The 19,579-nt window shown below is 43.4% G+C and overlaps 1 protein-coding gene and 1 non-coding gene across 4 annotated transcripts in view; both read right to left on the reverse strand.

Annotated features, from left to right (window-relative positions):
• FRMD4B (FERM domain containing 4B) overlaps positions 1-19,579 on the reverse strand; it is a 257,085-nt gene that overhangs the window by 170,651 nt on the left and 66,855 nt on the right. The window contains exon 1 of one of the 3 annotated variants that reach the window (XM_073644729.1): positions 5,248-5,477. The exons of 1 other annotated variant lie outside the window; for it this stretch is intronic. In XM_073644729.1, coding sequence (XP_073500830.1) covers positions 5,248-5,409 — 162 coding nt within the window. In that variant the 5' untranslated portion in view covers positions 5,410-5,477. Of the gene's footprint in view, positions 1-5,247; positions 5,478-19,579 lie in introns of those variants that run through there. One more of the 3 variants, XM_073644726.1, reaches the window with a different exon arrangement.
• Positions 19,488-19,560, reverse strand: TRNAW-CCA (transfer RNA tryptophan (anticodon CCA)). The gene has a single exon. It is a non-coding gene; the product is annotated as a tRNA-Trp (tRNA).

The following is a 19,579-nucleotide window of genomic DNA, read 5'->3' on the forward strand; positions in this document are numbered from 1 at the left end:
GGGACATTGGTTTCAGTCAATACCATAAGTAACATACTCCACCGCAATGGTCTCCGTTCCAGACGAGGCTGTATGGTACCTTTACTTTCAAAGCGTCATGTCAAGGCTCGTCTACAGTTTGCTCATGATCACTTGGAGGACTCTGAGACAGACTGGTTCAAGGTTCTATGGTCTGATGAGACCAAGATCGAGATCTTTGGTGCCAACCACACACGTGACGTTTGGAGACTGGATGGCACTGCATACGACCCCAAGAATACCATCCCTACAGTCAAGCATGGTGGTGGCAGCATCATGCTGTGGGGCTGTTTCTCAGCCAAGGGGCCTGGCCATCTGGTCCGCATCCATGGGAAGATGGAGATTTTGGCCAAGAACCTCCGCTCCTCCATCATGGATCTTAAGATGGGTCGTAATTTCATCTTCCCACAAGACAACGACCCAAAGCACACAGCCAAGAAAACCAAGGCCCGGTTCAAGAGGGAAAAAGTCAAGGTGTTGGAGTGGCCTAGTCAGTCTCCTGACCTTAACCCAATTGAAAACTTGTGGAAGGAGCTCAAGAATAAAGTCCACATGAGACACCCAAAGAACCTAGATAACTTGGAGAAGATCTGCATGGAGGAGTGGGCCAAGATAACTCCGCAGACCTGTGCCGGCCTGATCAGGTCTTATAAAAGACGATTATTAGCTGTAATTGCAAACAAGGGTTATTCCACAAAATATTAAACATAGGGGTTGTATAATAATTGACCCACACTTTTATGTTTAAAATTTAATAAAATTCAACTGAGCAACATAACTTTTTGGTTTGTAAGATTTATGCTTCTGTTCATAAAACCTACTCTCGTTTGCAGTTTGAAGGCTCTAACTCATTTGCATCTTATCAAACCAGCTAAATCTGCAGGGGGTTGAATACTACTTGTAGGCACTGTGTATATATATATATATATATATATATATATATATATATATATATATATATATATATATATATGCACTGCTATACAGTGCATATCTGCCCACAATCCTAAGACATACTGATAGGGAATGTAGATTGTGAGCCCTAATGATGGCGCCATATACAGTGGTTTGTGAAAGTATTCACCCCCCTTGGCTTTTTCCCTATATTGTTACATTACCACCTGTGTTTAAATATTTTTGTAATCCCATTTGTATATGATGCATCAGCACTAAATAGTTGAAGTTGGTGAAGGGAGAAAAATATAGGCATAAACTAAATTTATGGGATCAAATAACTAAAAATTGGCATGTGCATATGTATTCACCCCTTTTGTTATGAAGCCTCTAAAAATTTCTGGTGCAAGCAATTACCTTCATAAGTCCCATGCTTAGTTACAGGACGTCCCCCTATGTGCAATCTAAGTGTCACATTTCGGTCAGTATATACACTTTACCTTTTCTGAAAGGCCACAGAGGCTGCAACACCATTAACAAGAGGCACCACTAACCAAACAACACCATGAAGACCAAGGAGATCTTCAAACAACACCATGAAGACCAAGGAGATCTCCAAACAAGACCATGAAGACCAAGGAGGTCTCCAAACAACACCATGAAGAGCAAGGAGATCTCCAAACAACACCATGAAGAGCAAGGAGATCTCCAAACAAGTCAGGGATAAAGTTGTTGAGAAGTACAAGTCAGGGTTGGGTTATAAAAAAATATCCCAATCTCTGATGATCCCCCAGAGAACCATCAAATCCATTATCATCAAATGGAAAGAACATGGTACCACAACAAGCCTGCCAAGAGAGGGCCGCCCACCAAAACTCTGAGCCCGGGCAAGGAGGGCATTAATCATAGAAGCAGCACAAAGACCAAAGATAATCCTGAAGGAGCTGCAGAGTTCCCAACAGAGACTGGAATATCTGTCCTTACGAACACAATAAGCCGTACGCTCCATAGAGGTGGCCTTTATGGAAGAGTAGGCAGAAAAAAGCCTTCGTTGCACACAATAATTCTAAGGCTCATTTTGAGTTTGCCAAAAGACATGTGGGATACTCCCCAAACATATGGAGGAAGGTGCTGTGGTCAGATGAGACCAAAATTGAACTTTTTGGCCACCAAGGCAAACGCTCTGCCTGGCACCAAACCAACACAGCTCATCACACCAAAAACACCATCCCCACAGTGAAACATGGTGGTGGCAGCATCATGCTGTGGGGATGTTTTTTAGCAGCAGGGACAGGGAAAATGGTCCGAGTCGAGGGGAAGATGGATGGTGCAAAGTACAGGGATATTCTTGAGCAAAACCTGTTTCAGTCTGTCAGTGATTTGAGACTGGGACGGAAATTCACCTTCCAACAAGACAATGATCCAAAGCATACTGCTAAAGCAACACCAGAGTTGTTTAAAGGGAAATGTGTAAATGTTTAGGAGTGGCACAAAGTCCAGACCTTAATCCAATGTAGAATCTGTGGTCAGACCTGAAGATTGATGCTCACCAGAGGAAACCATCTCACTTGAAGGCGCTGGAGCAGTTTTGCTTTGAGGAATGGGCAAAAATCCCAGTGGCAAGATGTGGAAAGCTCATAGAGATTTATCCAAAGCGACTCCAGCTGTAATTACCGCAAAAGGAGGCTCTACAAAGTACTGACTTTAGGGGGGTGAATAGTTGTGCACATAGAAGTTTTCAGTTATTTTGTCCTATTTGTTGTTTTTTTAACAATAAAAAGAAAACCAAATGTTCACAGTTGTCGACATGAACTGATGCAAACCATCAAAAAAAAAATTGTGAAATTCCAGGTTGTGAGGTAGCAAACCACAAAAAAATGCCAAGTAGGTGAATACTTTCGCAATCCACTGTTTGAGAGTAAAATAAATACTGCCACATAATTTCCAATAGTGCTATGCAGTACACAGACAATGCTCAAATAAATAGGACAATATGTCTACAATATGTTACATTGTATTGTATAAATAATCATACTTTGCTCAGACGGTATTATACATGCTCAAAAAGTGACGTACAGTGCCCATATACCACCTAAATAATACTGCTAAAAGTGCATAAATATTACTGCCAAAAATGCATAAATAATACCGTATCACATAGTGTTCAAATAATAATGCCACATAAAATAGGACGCCTGTATAACATTGCTAGGGAAGGTTTCGGTGAACACATATACCCAAAGTCAGACATAAAAAGTATCAGTCAGGATAATGAATCTTGGTGACAGTGACCCCCTGAATATCTGTTCCCAAGACCCCCAGGATCTGCTTAGCTCATTTTATGAATGTTACAGATCATTATATCTTTATAGAATATGAATCCACCCACTATATACACAGTGCGGCATAAAACATGAGTTTTATCTTGTGACCCTGCGGAGCCTTTTTCGAGAAATAGAAGGCAAAGCCCCAAATTTGACGTCTGTGACTCATTCCTTCCTTAGCGTTGGTCGTTTCTCTGAATTGTATGAAATCATCAGGTCTAAAGGAGTTCTTACATAAGTACCAAGCATGACAGGTTATCACCCAGCTTTCCCAGAATCCTGATATATACATATATCTACTTATGGAATATATTGCTGTAAATTTTTGGAAAATTGAGGAACCTATGCAGACATAACTTTCATAGGTAACGGTATCCAGCTCTCCCAGAATCCAGAATGTCAAATCTGCATATTTATGGAGCAATGCCTTAATTTTGCATAATGAAAGCCAATTTGCTTTTCAGGAATCTAGGAAAGTGGAATGACTGGATCCCTGAGAATGCAATGTAGATATATTGATTGCCATCCAGCTTTTCTAGGAACTAATATAAGCAAACCGGAGTTACAAAGAATTCTGAAGAATTCCTAATAACAATATAATCCCTGTTGAAAATAAATGGAGTCCTGATGATTAGTTCAGTTATTAAAAATTTATTTGATGACTTTCCTAATTATTTATTTTTCTTGGAAAGCTGGGTTGTCAGCAATACAGCCCTCATGGGTGGTGTAATCCAGCTTTGCCAGACATTTACATGGATATAAATGAATGCACCCATATTCAAGCAAATTTGCCTTTCAGGACTCTAGGAAATCTAGGTGGCAATCCATCTGAAATATTAAATATAAGCAGGTACAAAAATGAAAAAAAAAATCAGATTAAGCAGATTAAGTGAAAAAAGAAATCTATCAAGTCATTGCTGAATTATATTTGTTTCTGGGAAAGCTGGGTTGTAAAGAATTCAGCTGTCATTGGTGGTGTTATCCAGCTTTCCCAGGTTACAGAATGACAAATTTGCTTAGATATCAATGACTTAATTCCCCTTTATCATATTTAGGCATAACTAAGCAGGACTCAAGGAAAGCTGAGATTATTAATACTGAATATACTGGTTGTCACCCAGCTTTCCTAGGATCAGACTAAAAAGATCTTCATGGCCAATTCTATCTGCTTTTGCAAGTGTTCATTGATGACCAATAAAGACACCATTAAGGTACCCAAACATGATGCAATCCAGCTTTTCCAGACCCCAGAAAAAAAATCTTAAAAATATAATCCCTAATCAATATAAATGGAGTTTAGTTCAAAAACTCTGTTTTTGGGAAAGCTGGGTTGCAAGCAATACCACCTTCATAGATTATGTTATCCAGCTTTTCCAGAATGACAGAGTTGCCTAGATATAAGTGAATATAATCCTTTCATCCGTATTCAAGAATAACTATTCAGATTTGCCTTTCAGGACTCTAGGAAAGCTGGGTGACAAGCCCAACTCAGACTTGTAATATTAAACATATTGTTTGTCACCCATCTCTCCTAAGACATAAAAATAAATTATATAGCTATTTGTATGTTATATCTGCTTCTGGGAAAGCTGGGTGACAACCAATATGGACACCATTATAGTACCCGTATGTGATGCGATTCAGCTTTTCCGGACTCCAGAGACAAAATTCTGCCTATCTATAAATCAATACGGCCCCTTATTCCACATTCAAGCACATAACTAAAGAGATTTGCCATTCAGGACTCTAGGAGAGCTGGGTGACAACCCATCTTCAAGTTGGTTGAAAAAAGAAATTAACCAAACTTTCCTTGCTTAGAATATAAAAATGAGAAAAGGATGACTTAAAGTCTTTATGAAGAATCCCTTTAAGTAGCGATAAAGTAATACTAAACTATCTGAATTTTTGGGAACATAAAGGGAGAATTTATAATATTTTTGGCTCAAAAAGTTGCATCATTTCTAACTAAATGAAAGTGGAAGGAAACTTTTAGAATTTTTTTTATTGTTACCTGGTACACGTCCCTTAGCCCGCACCATGTCCTCAGCATCACCTGGCATGTCCGTGCCCGGTGCGTGTACCACCTCCTCAATGTGGACACAGTCAGATTCCACACCAAGCGGCTCCCGTTGCACAGCATGTCCTCGACCCCGCACATAAACACAGAAGCCATGGCTGGAGCGCTCTCATTCAATAGTCCTGTCTCCGTCTAGTGCACAGCTTGCTTTGGCAGAAGACGAGAAAGCGAGCTTTATTTTGTGCACAGCGACAAAAAAAAAAAAAAGAGCGAAAAGAAACTAGGGTCAATTAGACAAACTCGTCTTTCACTCAGTTTCCTGGGCAGGATCCAACTTCTGCTTGAAGTCCAGCCAAAGACTCCAACGGCTCAAGCTTTACCCGGAGCATCCAGGTCTATCCCTGGCAGCTTAGAGAACAATCCGCTAATCGAAAGTAGCAAGAGTGACGTCACTTTTGCTAAATATAAAATCTTCTAAATAAAAAAATAAATCAATTGTCAAATTGTCGAAAGAGAAAATTTTACCAAAATTTTTGCAATGGGAGAATGCAAGATTCTAACCCTTCTAAACCTCAATCCTCGATGATGACCCTCAACAGCCACCTTTGAGTAGTCATGGTCTTAAGATATAGGCTGAAATGGTCATGCCACTGCTGCCGAGGTCAACGGTGGTGGTAGATTTGGGACCACACTCTCGAAAGCGACGAAGCAGGGTATTATCTAGGTTAGAGACGGAAGGCAAAAAGATTAGAGCTTGATGAAGGAAGAGCAATCTGTTCCGAGGATAAAAGTCACGTAATGGTATTAATGAAGAGATCCTTCGCCGAGACGGGAGATGAATCACACAGGCTGTAAACACTGGCATAATGGCCCACAGGAGAATACTTGAAAAGGAGACTCTGTAGTTATGGTGAGAGTGAGGCTTCGCGGGCCCCCGAGGACCACGACAGTTCATGGTACCGCTGCGCACTGTGTTTGCATCTTTGCTAAAGGCTGAAGAACAGGAGGAAAAAGGGATATTTTAAGGTGTCTCCCGGGATGGTTGTTTCCGAAATCTCTTGAAAGGAGTGATAATTAGAGGAGGGGGGTATGGATGCGAGATTAGAGGGGGGGGGGGGGGCGCATGAATGTAAAATAGGGTCAAATACGGGACTCTATAAAGTTCACATTGGTGCAATTTTTTTAACACTTTGGGGGAACATTATTCTGAAAGGACTTTTTTTAGGTGTCTTCTTTTCCTTACGGCTGCGACGCAAATTTATCAAAGTGTCGCACGCAGCTTGATACATTTGCTGCATCTTTAAATAAAGAAAACTTTTGCCTAAATTTGTTTCTCTGTATCTCACGCTAAGTGCCTTACTGGAATAACATTGTGGCTTTTTAAAAAGTCGCAATTCATACATCTTCGCTTCCAACTCTTTTGCCTATCTAACCAAAGACACTTTGACACCCACAAAGTGAAATGTGACTTTTTGACTCCAAAATACTGTCAAAGGGTTCTTAAAGGGACTCTTAGAGCAGCATGGTGTAGGGATAGAGACCCTGATTCCAGTGATGTATCACTTACTGGGCTGCTTGGTCCACTTTTGATAGAATCCCTGTTTTCTCTGCTGCAGATGTAGCAGAGCTCAGAATGCTGCGCTGTGTATAACCCCGGCCACACCACTGATTGGCAGTTTCCTGTGCACACTGTACATTGTCACCAATCAGTGGTGGGGGCGGGGTTACACAGATTATCTGGACTGCCTGGCACGTGATACTTAGTCCTTGAATGATAGTCTCCTGCTAATAAAACACTGATTGTATTGAAACTACAGCAAACTGCTGAGCAAGCGACACATCCCTGGAATCAAGCGCTATATGATGCAAAAACCTGCTGATAGATTCTCTTTAAACAGATTTCATCCTTTGTGGATGAATTTTTTGCTGTTTTTACTATCTCTGCTACCAGTCAATGACTAGAAAGAGAGATCTGTTATGCAATGAGTTGTAAGCATCACATTACCAGCACTATAGCACTATTGTTTACCCCTGTAATGGGGCAAATGGACAAGACATCAGAGGGTGCTCCCTCACTCATGCCCGCTTCTATGAGCCAGAACTGCTGCATACCTGACAAATTTTTCAACTGACAACTGGACAATCGTATTGTCTGGAATACACCACTAATTTTTTTTAAAGCCACGCTCACTATACACATGCCGCATTAATACCACAGCCCGTTTCCAGCCTAAGAATGTGCAATTGGATGAGAGGGCTCCAATAGAAATGATGCGTTCCCGGATGTTCCATTTATCTGAGAGATTTTCCAATTCTATCAAGAGTCCAAAAATTATCCCCTTCTTCAGGAGCCTTCTGGACGTTCCGGGAAATTTAGCATATACACAGATCAGACCACTCTGGTAACTTGAGTTGTCCAAACTGAAAAAGTTTGTTTCTGCTGTGACACCTTCCTTTAAGAAATTATTGATTATTTTTTATTTAATTGAATACAATTTAATATATACATTTCTAATAAAATATATAATAAAAAATTATACATTTCTAATTAATATATAATTTTATATAATTTGCATTATTAAAAATTGTGTCATTTTCTGATACGCTTTGTCTTTCAATTCCTCACGTTTTCGCAAGATCTTTGCTTGCTGCTTCAGAATGGAAACGCTCATTGTTTATTTCTATAAAGAATAAGGGGTGCATTGGTAAAACTAACACAGGTACCCTGACATTTTATGGCCACATTTTACGTGAGGGTCCAGGAGCTTGGAGTTACATCTGATGGATGACTTCTAGGCCAAATCTACCCATGCTATTTGTTCAGCCCAGATAAGCGGCTCCTCCTTACACCTGCTCTGCTGATATTACAGGATTTTCGCAGGGGATTTTTCTGCTGAGACAATCATTTCTACAACTGTTAAACATCCGTTTGCTGCCAAGTCAAGAATCAGGATGTCACAACCCAAAAGTCAAACAGCGCAATCATCGAAATCTTCTAGGAAACGTTCGCCCCATGTTTCCTAATGTTGCGAGGGTGAAGTTGGGTACAGAAATCGTCCAGGGAAAATGTGTAATGTCAGCGAGTAAATATGTGAATTCTGGTAGAAATATATATGTGTTATATTCATAAAAGTGTGTGCTCTTATAATAGAGCTAATGAAGAGATAAATAGATGATAGATACTGTAGATAGATAGATAATAGATAGATAGTAGATAGATGATAGATAGATAATATATATATATATAATAGATAGATGACAGATAGATAGATAGATAGATAGAGGGATAGATAGATAGATAGATAGATAGATAGATAGATAGATAGAAGGATAGATAGATGATAGATAGATAGATAATAGATACATAATAGATAGATAGATAGAGGGATAGATAGATAGATAGATAGATAGATAGATAGATAGATAGATAGATAGATAGATAGAGGGATAGATAGATAGATAGATAGATAGAGGGATAGATAGATAGATACTAGATAGATAAATAGATAATATATATAATAGATAGATGACAGATAGATATGAGATAGATAGATAATAGATAGATAGATAGATGGATAGATAGATAGATAGAGGGATAGATAGATAATAGATAGATGGATAGATAGATAGATGTATAGATAGATAGAGGGATAGATAGATAGAGGGATAGATAGATAGATAGATAGAGGGATAGATAGATAATAGATAGATAGATAGATAGATAGATAGAGGGATAGATAGAGGGATAGATAGATAGATAATAGATAGATAAATAGATAATATATATATATAATAGATAGATGACAGATAGATATGAGACAGATATATAATAGATAGATAGATAGATAGATAGATAGATAGATAGATAGAGGGATAGATAGATAGATAGAGGGATAGATAGATAGATAGATAGATAGAGGGATAGATAGATAATAGATAGATGGATAGATAGATAGAGGGATAGATAGATAGATAGATACACACGTCCTTGAGGACGCATGTATTGTTACAAATGTATTTTTTTATGTGCAATGTGTTTAGTGATTTGGGTTACTTGTGATAGAGTTGGGTTCTGCCCAGCACTAGATAGCTGATGGGAAGGGACAGAGTTAACAGTTGGGACTAACCCAGGGTGGGAAGGGATAAGGCGAAGGGACACAGACAGTTTCCAGTTAGGAGTCAGATATGGCCCAGCGGGAAGTACAGCAGACCTATGGTCTGAACAGCGAGCAGAGCCGCATGAAGTGGGTGTCTCTGAAGTGAGAGGAGACCGAGGCTACGGATAGCGTGATCCAGAGTAAAGAATAGGAAAAGTGATAGAAGAAGTGAGTAATTCTCCATAAACGTGACCTGGGGGGGAGGCCTAGCAGGACGGTCCTGAGTTTGCAAGCCAAAAAGGTAACAACACAAATCAGAGCAGGGAACGCAAGACGAAGAGAGTGCCCTGTTTGGTAGTTCAAAGGCATCGGCAAGCGGAGAAGCTAAGTAACGGCGATGGTGGCAGTAGTAGTACCTCTAAGGAGAAAGGATTTGAGAATTAGGACTCGCTTACTGAAATGTAGTGCTGTTATTGGGGACAAGTGGAAGCTCCCATAGCACTGTGCACTGGTGAAGGCAGAGAAACTAACTGAGGAAAAACCGACTGAGTTTAGGAAGGAAGGAGAGAATGTGTATGAAGAAGTCCTATGTGTTAAGAGAAATGTATGTGAAGATGTGAGGTTGTGGGTTGTAATAATCACCTAGGCAGGTTAACGATGCAATAATATTTTATTCCTTACATCCAAGGTTTTATAACAACTCCAGATAAATGGCAAAAATACATTGCCCCAGTCCACAAGATTATTATTATTATTAATTTATACAGCGCCATTGATTCCATGGCGCTGTACATAAGAAGGGGTTACATACCAAATACAGATAAAACTTACAGTAAACAAACTAACAATGATAGACTGGTACAGAGGGAAGAGGGCCCTGCCCTTGAGGGCTTACATTCTACAGGAAGGGGGACGGAGACAGTAGGTTGAGGGGTTTCAGTAGCTTCGGTGTTGTTGAGGTGGCAGCAAGCAAGGTCATGGCAGGCTGTAAGCTTGTTTAAAGAGATGGGTTTTCAGGTTCCGTCTGAAGGATCCAGGTGTGGTGGATAATCGGACGTGTTGAGGCACAGAATTCAATAGGACGGGGGTTATTCGGGAGAAATCTTGGAGGCGATTGCGTGAGGAACGAATAAGTGTGGAAGAGAGAAGGAGGTCTTGGGAGGACCGGAGGTTACGTGAGGGAATATATCGGGAGATTAGTTCAGAGATGTACGGAGGAGAGAGGTTATGGATGGCTTTGTAGGTCAATGTTAGTAGTTTGAACTGGATACGCTGGGGAAATGGGAGCCAGTGAAGGGATTTGCAAAGGGGGGTAGCAGAGGAGTAGCGAGGCGAGAGATGAACAAGTCGTGCAGCAGAGTTGAGTATGGACTGGAGGGGTGCGAGAGTGTTAGCAGGTAGGCCACAGAGGAGGATGTTGCAATAGTCGAGGCGGGAGATGATGAGGGCATGCACAAGCAGTTTAGTAGATTGAGAGTTGAGGAAAAGACGGATTCTGGAAATATTTTTGAGCTGGAGGAGACAGGAGATGGCGAGAGCTTGGATGTGGGGTTTGAAGGACAGGGCAGAGTCAAGGGTTAAGGCCCCGTCACACTTAGCGACGCTACAGCGATCCCGACAACGATATGACCTGTCAGGGATCGTTGCTGCGTCGCTATGTGATCGCTGGTGAGCTGTCAAACAGGGAGGCTCACCAACGATCAGGGGAGCAGTGACATCGTGGAAAGAATCTTTCCACGATGTCCTGCTCCTGGTTACCAGCCTGCTGAAGCAGGAGCAGGCTGGTAACCATGATAAACAGAGGGTTACTAGAGGCACACGCGCACCTAGTAACCCGCTGTTTATCATGGTTACAACTCTGCCACGGTGAGCGGGAGGTTACCGCTCACCGTAGCAGAGTGGTAACCATGATAAACAGCGAGTTACTAAGTGCGCGTGTGTCCTTAGTAACCCGCTGTTTATCATGGTTACCAGCCTGATCGCTGGTCCCACTGGTCACACACAGCGATGTGTGCTGACCAGCGGGAGGGCAAAGACCAAAAAATGGTCCAGGACATTTTGCAGCAATCAGCGACCTCACAGCAGGGGCCTGATCGCTGCAAAGTGTCACACATAGCGACATCGCTGGTGAGGTCGCTGTTGCGTCACCAAAACCGTGACTCAGCAGCGATCTCGCTAGCGATCTCTCTATGTGAGACGGGGGCTTTACTCCGAGGCAGCGGATTGTCGGTACAGGGGAAAGAGTGATGTCGTTTATTGTGATAGAAAGATCAGGTGGGAAAGATATGTGATATAGGGGAAAGATAATGAGTTCAGTTTTGTCCACATTGAGCTTGAGGTAGTGGGAGGAGAAGAAGGAGGATATGGCTGATAGACATGCTGGGATTCTGGACAGCAGAGAGGTGACATCTGGGCTAGAGAGGTAGATCTGGGTGTCATCAGCGTACAGATGGTACTGAAAGCCATGGGATTTTATGAGCTGTCCCAGTCCCAGGTATAGATTGAGAAGAGTAGGGGTCCTAGGACAGAGCCTTGAGGGACTCCAACAGAGAGGGGGCGGGGTGAAGAGGTAGTGTGGTAGTGGGAGACGCTAAATGTGCGGTTAGAAAGGTATGAGGAGATCCAGGATAGGGCAAGGTCTTTTACGCCAAAGGAAGAGAGGATCTGTAGTAGGAGGCAATGGTCAACTGTATCGAAAGCAGAGGACAGGTCAAGAAGAAGCAGTACAGAGAATTGTCTGTTAGCTTTGACTATAAGTAAGTCATTGGTGATTTTGGTAAGGGCAGTTTCGGTGGAATGGTGGGGGCGGAAGCCGGATTGTCGGTTGTTGAGAGAGTTAAATGAAAAGTGGGAGGAAAGTTCAGCGTGAACGTGTTGCTCAAGGAGTTTGGAGGCAAATGGGAGCAGCGATATGGGGCGATAGCTGGACAAGGCGGTTGGGTCGAGGGATGGCTTTTTGAGAATGGGCGTGATTGTGGCATGTTTGAAGGCAGCGGGGAAAGTACCAGAAGATAGTGATAGGTTGAAGAGATGGGTTAGGGATGGGATGAGTGTGCGGGTGAGGTTGGGGAGGAGGTGGGATGGAATGGGGTCAAGTGCACATGTGATGAGGTGTGATTTGGAGAGGAGATGAGTAAGGTCCCTTTCCGTGATGTTGGGAAGGGAGGTTATGGGGGTAGGGAAATGATGTGTAAAACAAAGGGGTTGTGGTGGTTGGACAGTAAAGACTTGCCGTGTTTGATCAATCTTGGTTTTGAAGTGTGTGGCAAACTCCTCAGCAGAGATGACGGAGGTCGGAGGGGGCAGTGGAGGGCGGAGGAGAGAGTTAAAAGTGTTATGATAGGATATGAGGGTTGTGAAGTAGGCCTGTTTGGCAGAGGTGAGTGCTGATTTGAATGCGAGTGTTGTTTGTTTGAATGCAGTGAAGTCATCTTGAGTATGTGTTTTCTTCCACCGCCGCTCCGCAACCCTGGACGCTTGTGGAAGCTGTTTAGTGAGGTTGTTGTGCCAGTGTTGCCTGTTGACTCGTCGCGGTCTGCCATGCACAAGAGGGGCGACCGAGTCAATAGCTGATGCGAGAGTGGCATTGTAGAAAGTGGTGGCGCTGTCGGTGTCATGGACTGAGGATATGGATGTCAGTGGTAGAATAGAGTCAGAATAGAGTCAGAGAGTGTGTGAGTGTCTAGATGTGCAAGGTTTCTGGGGGGTGTGCTAGTTGCCGAACATGGGTGATAGGTGAGGAGGACAGGGATGAGAATGTGAGTAGATGGTGGTCAGATAGGGATAGGGTGAGGTTGTGAGGTTAGATAAGGAGCAGAGTCTGGTGAAGATCAGGTCTAGTGTGTGTCCGTCTGTGTGGGTGGCTGAGGAGGACCACTGAGTAAGTCCAAAGGATGAAGTAAGCGACAAGAGTTTGGATGCTGCTGACTGGCGAGTGTCAGTGGGGATGTTGAAATCGCCCATGATGATTGTGGGAATGTCAGCAGAGAGAAAGTAAAGAAGCCAGGTGGTGAATTGGTCAATAAAGGCAGTGATCGGGCCCGGGGGTCGGTATATGACAGCCACTTGGAGGTTGGAGGGAGAGTAAATGCGGATGGAGTGGACTTCAAAAGAAGGCACCCCCTCCCCGGGGCAGTAGTTCCACTGCTTTTGTACCAGGCGATACTCACTCTATTCCAACTTTGGTTGGCCCACAGATTTCGTATCTCCAGCCTGTATAGTCTGCATTCACATTCCACGCTTCTCTAGATGATAGATAAAATGATAGAAGCACCGGTATCCAATAGCAATAGTCCTTAAGAAAATTAATCAAATCCAGTCGACATATCTCACAACTGTAGCACGTTTATCCAGCCCAGTTGGCAACTGATCTCCAAACTCCATAAGCCTTCCATCCATGGGCTCCGGGACCTCAGCCTAGATCCTCTCCCTTCTATGTCATTCCACCAACTCCCTGACTAAACATGTGGCTTATTGTCCTCCCTCCCTGGGATCAGCCCCCTGAATGGGCAGAAGTGTTCACATCCTCCCCCTTAAACATTTGCTTTTAGCTCAAAGAATGAAGAATATTCCAGCAGCCCTTCACCTGAGACTGCATGTGAGACGCCCTGTGGTGACGGCTCCTGTGGGTCTACTATCCCCATCCACACAATGTGACTAGTGGCTGCTAGAACAATGGCTCGAGGCTCCTGACATACTAATGAGATTACTGGAATGCTGGACACTTTACAAGTGAATTTAGTGCACCTAAACTGATGAGCAAGCAGAACATTAATAAAACACAAAAGCAAATCTCTAATAAAACACAATAATAAGATCGTCGGACCAGTGCTCCGTGCTAGAAAAAGTCTGCATCTCTTAGAGCTATGGACTCCGCTCCAAGTGCATTGGTTTAATAGTCTTTAGAACAAGGCCAACTCCTCACACTCCTCCCCCACTTTTTCAGCATGGACATTAATGTAAGAAGTTTCACCTTTATGAGAACAAAACTTTGTATCATCCAGTTTCCTCAAAGCACATTTCATGTCACCCTTGCGAATAAACTCCACAGTTCCCATTCCCCCCTGGTGCACATCAACATACAGTAGTAGACATCTCCAGCTTCTCTGATATGAACTTTCAGATCCTGCCAACTCAGGGGTAATCCCTGAGACGAGGACTCTGTATTCAGCTCGATGAGACAGGCGTCTGTTCCTCCCGTAGGGTCGTCCGTATCCTCCCCTGTTCCCCGGTTTGTCCTGGGAAACTCCACACGTACCCGATGAGAATCAAACTTGTATCCATTCAGACCAGCACTAGAGTCCTGCCCCCTAGCTAGGGGAATGATCACTTGGCTGCCTGGTAATTAGTGTTCCGGGGGGACAATATCTGGGATGACCAGGGTGATGATAGAAACAGTGTCCCGAAGTCCCTGGGCCTCCTCCTTGATGTCATTTACCTCCCCCTGGTGACATTCCTCCATGGTAACAGTCATTGCATTTTGTGTATTACTCACCACAGGTGGCGGGCTAGTCTGAATGATGAGATTGCTCCATTCCCTCTCGGCTGACGCAGTGTGAACTGGTCCTTGGCTTCGGGTTACGACATTGGCCCAGTGGCACACCAATCCTGCACCTAGGTTGTTATGTGGGCTAGAATGTTCCTGGCACTCCCTGGAAAAATGTCCTATGCGTTCACAGTTATGGCAGTTTAACCCTCCTTGCCCTAACGCGGTCCATACTTGGGGGCTTGTGAAACCTCCCCCTCTTTGTGAAGTTCGAAATCCCCACAGTTCTTCCTCTTGCCGATGCATGGGTCTCGTTGGCTTCCGTGTAAGCGCCTGCTCCCGACTCGCTGGGGCTGTACTATCACGTACCCCTGGTTGATTAGCAGACCAATCATCCACCAATCTTGCAGCCTCATCCAGGCTGAGTGGTTTTCTATCCGCCACCCATTTTTTTAAGTCACCTGGGAGCTTGGATATAAATTGTTCCAGCATGAATATATCCAAGACATGTTCTGCTTCCTTAGACCTCAGTCCTTCTATCCACCGAGTGCATGCCGTACATATTGTGTTGGCAAACTCCCGATGCATGTGTGCACCAGGCTTGTCAGTCTCTCGAAACTAGCTCCGGTAGGTTTCAGGCGTCACGGCATACCTCTTTAGTAATGTGCTGCGAATCGTATAGTAACATCTCTGATCCCCAGAAGACAAGTTATTAAAAGCTTCTCTTGCTTTTTCAGTCAGTCCAACGCTCAAAAATCTGGGCCAGTCACTGACTGACACTTCAAGCAGCAGGCAGATGTTCTCAAATAATCGGAGATGTTCATCAATATCCGAGGTGTCCTCATTGAACTGTGGTATGTCCCGGTACCTTAAAGATGCGGGCCCCTCTCTCCTGTTATCCACTGTCCTCTGCACTGGAGCAATATTTGCTTAAAATTGTCTCCCGCTCTATCTCCGTGGTCCGCTCTCCTAGCGCATCCAGGATCCGCCTCAACTCAGTTGTTCGATCCTTCGCCATCTGGATGACAGCCCTGGGCTTTGGTCCCTCCACAGAGATGCCCTCCTCCATTTCTGAACTGACCTCCTCCTGTGGTTGTCCATGGTACCAATTATCCGAGCATATAAGGGTAGCCTGGTTGTCCTCCGGCAACCACTCTGGCTCTCTCTCAGAGCAACAGGCATTAAGCTCATCCGTCTTGAGCCTCTTGTAGATGGAGTCTGCCATCTCTTCTGCCAAGTCACTGCTCAGTAACTTTCCCTGGTATGATGTCCAGAGATAGGTGATCCCAGCTGCTGCCACCACTTGTGAAGATGTGCAGTTGTGGGTTGTAATAATCACCTAGGCAGGTTAACGATGCAACAATATGCAACAATATTTTATTCCTTACATTTTATTCCTTACATTGAACCCTGTCCACAAAATTCCCTCCATGGGGCGGTAGTTCCCCTGCCTTTGTACCAGGCAATACTCACTGTCTCCCAACTTTCGGTTGGCCCACAGATTTCGTATCTCCAGCCAGTATAGTCTGCATTCACATTTCTCCAGACAACAGATAAAACAATTGAAGCACCGGTATCCAATAGCAATAGTCCTTAAGAAAATTAATCAAATTCAGTTGACATATCTCACAACTGTAGCATGTTTATCCAGCCCAGTCGGCAACCGATCTCCAAACTCCATAAGCCATCTATCCATGGGTTCCAGGACCTCAGCCTAGATCCTCTCCCTTCTATGTCATTCCACCAACTCCCTGACTAAACATGTGTGGTGACGGCTCCGGAAGGTCTACTATCCCCATCCACACAATGTGACTAGTGGCTGCTAGAACAATGCCTTGAGGTTCCTGAGATACTAATGAGAATACTGGAATGCTGGTCACTTTACAATTGAAATTAGTGCACATACTGATGAGCAAGAAGAACATTAATAAAACACAGCAAGCAAATCTCTAATAAAACACAATAACAAGACCGACGGAAATGGTGCTTCGTACTGGAAAAAGTCAGCATTCCTTAGAGCTGTCGACTCTGCTCCACGTGCATTGGTTTTATAGTCTTTAGAACAAGGCCAGCTCCTCACAACGCCCATGAAGTTTTGCACCCGCCATCCACTGAACATACCCCTCCCCACGTTATGGTTTAGCTTATTTTTGAGTGGTGGGCTCCCTCATTGAACTATATAACATTTGTTCCTGGCCAGCCAAAGTGAATGGCACCATGCAGTCTACAAGGGCGGAGCACCCTGGTAGACAAAGTCCACACACCCAGCCAGGATCTCCATTTTCCTGTAGCGTGCCAGAGCGTGGAAGATGAGTACCTCGTCCAAGGCTACTGCCCCGAGCCACGTTACAGTATAAATGAAGAGAAAATATTGAATTGTCCACATGTTAATAAATAATTAAACTATCACATGACTGAGTGTATGCATACACTTATAGTTCTTCATGGATACATAACTTCCATTAAAAGCTCTCTGGAAATACACAAGGACGGGTTAAGTGGAGTCTCAGTCTTTTGCTGTTTTTGGCATTACCCTACAGTTTTGGACCACACCCTGGCAAAAGTGACCGTACGAATGTCAGTTGCAGCTAGACAGGATATTACGTCACTTTTACTAGGATCTTGGTCCTTGTTAAAGCAGAAGAAAAGCACAAACCCATTATACAAAGTGCTGGGGGCTCCCGCTGCAGCAAGACAGGAAGGGTCTGACTGAGCCATGTCAGCAAATGTGTACGGTGCAATGGAGGAGCAGTATACAGCAGCAGTGTTAGGTGCTCAGTCATCCATTACAGCTTCTGGTTTCTCTTCCTAATCACACCCAACCCTCTTAAATATTTAAGAGTCTGTTTGTAGTCTGTTATCATTGAAACACATAGGTCTGACCTGGAGCTGTATTCACAAAACGATAGATGCTGAATTAGGACTATTTGCAATTTTGCTTTAATTTTTATTTTACATTCACTGAAGTAAAAAAGAAAAAATGTTGCGAAGGTGTGGACTTTTCCTTTAAGATGTAGTTTGTGTTCCTGATTGTAACAGACGAGATTGTTGCATTACTTTTCACCAGGGCTGCATGGGACTGTCAGGTTAGCAGTAAACAATGTATTTTGCCTTCACGCTTCACAGATGAAAATTCCAATTTTGGGGTTCAGTGCTCCTTTAACACTGGGGAAAAGGGTAAAGAACAGATAAATCACCATTAAATTGGTGAGATTGGAAGATATACTCTACGCCAAAACAATAACTGCAGCCCGGCCTCAGAGACTGGGAAAGTAATTACTCCTTCTGCAGAGACAGTAAAATAGTTGATTGCTCCCATAGCCCAGGCAGAAAGCAATAAATCAAGGAAAACCACCAGGAGCAACCCCGTATGCAATGCAGTTTTTCCTAACTTGTTACATCATACAATTTTGGCTATATACAGCCATCAACTAGGGGGAGCTCACTGCATAAGGATTTATACAGTCACCACTAGGGGGAGCTCACTGCATAAGGATTTATACAGTCTCCACTAGGGGGAGCTCACTGCATATGGATTTATACAGTCACCACTAGGGGGAGCTCACTGCATATGGATTTATACAGCCACCGCTAAGGTGAGTTCACCACTGCATATGAACTTATACAGCCACCAATAGGGAAAGCTCACTTATCATGGGTTTATACAGCCACCGCTAGGGTGAGTTCACTGCATATGGATTTATAGAGCCATCACTAGGGGGAACTCACTGCATATGGATTTATGCAGTCAACGCTAGGGGAGCTCACTGCATATGGATTTATAGAGCCATCACTAGGGGGAGCTCACTGCATATGGATTTATACAGCCGCCAATAAGGAAAGCTCACTGCACATGGATTTATACAGCCACAACTAGGGGGAACTCAATGCATATGGAGTTATACAGCCACCACTAGGGGGAGCTCATTTCATATGGATTTATACAGCCACCACTAGGGGGAGCTCAATGCATATGGATTTATACAGTCACTACTAGATGGAGTTCACTGTATATGGATTTATACAGCCACCACTAGGGGGAGCTCACTGCACATGGACTATACAGCTATCACTAGGTGATCTCACTGCATATAGATCTACACAGCCACCACTAAGGGGACCTCACTACATATGGATTTATAGAGACACTACTAGGGGGAGCTCACTTATACAGTCACCTCTAGATGGAGTTCACTGTATATGGATTTATACTGCCACCACTAGAGGAAGCTCACTGCAAATGGATTTATATAGCCACCACTAGGGGGAGCTCACTGCATATGGATTTATACAGTCACCACTAGGGGGAACTCACTGCAAATGGATTTATACAGTCACCACTAGGAGGAGCTCACTGACAATGGATTTAAACAGTCACCACTAGGGGGAGCTCACAGCTTGTAAAGAACATAAAAAATGGTACTAAATAAATAGACCCATATCTGTAGTATGGCTGATTAAAAAAAATCGGCATACTCAGGAAAGCAGCAGGAATAAAATAAGAGAAAAAACAGTCCACATAATATATACTCATATATCATACTACTGCACATATGATATATACCAATATATCGTAAACTGTATTAACTCATATATCAGATACATAGTTTTTTTGCAACTATTTTCATATCTGAACAGATGCAACATAAAAGCAACCCAGATGGGACTTGAACCCACACTCTCCAGCTCTGGAGGCAGATGCCTTATCCATTAGGCCACTGGGCCTCTGCACACTTTACTTTAC

The sequence above is a fragment of the Phyllobates terribilis genome, unplaced genomic scaffold (assembly GCF_046119375.1).
Source record: "Phyllobates terribilis strain yellow unplaced genomic scaffold, ASM4611937v1 Scaffold_8__6_contigs__length_399053987, whole genome shotgun sequence".
NCBI lineage: Eukaryota > Metazoa > Chordata > Amphibia > Anura > Dendrobatidae > Phyllobates > Phyllobates terribilis.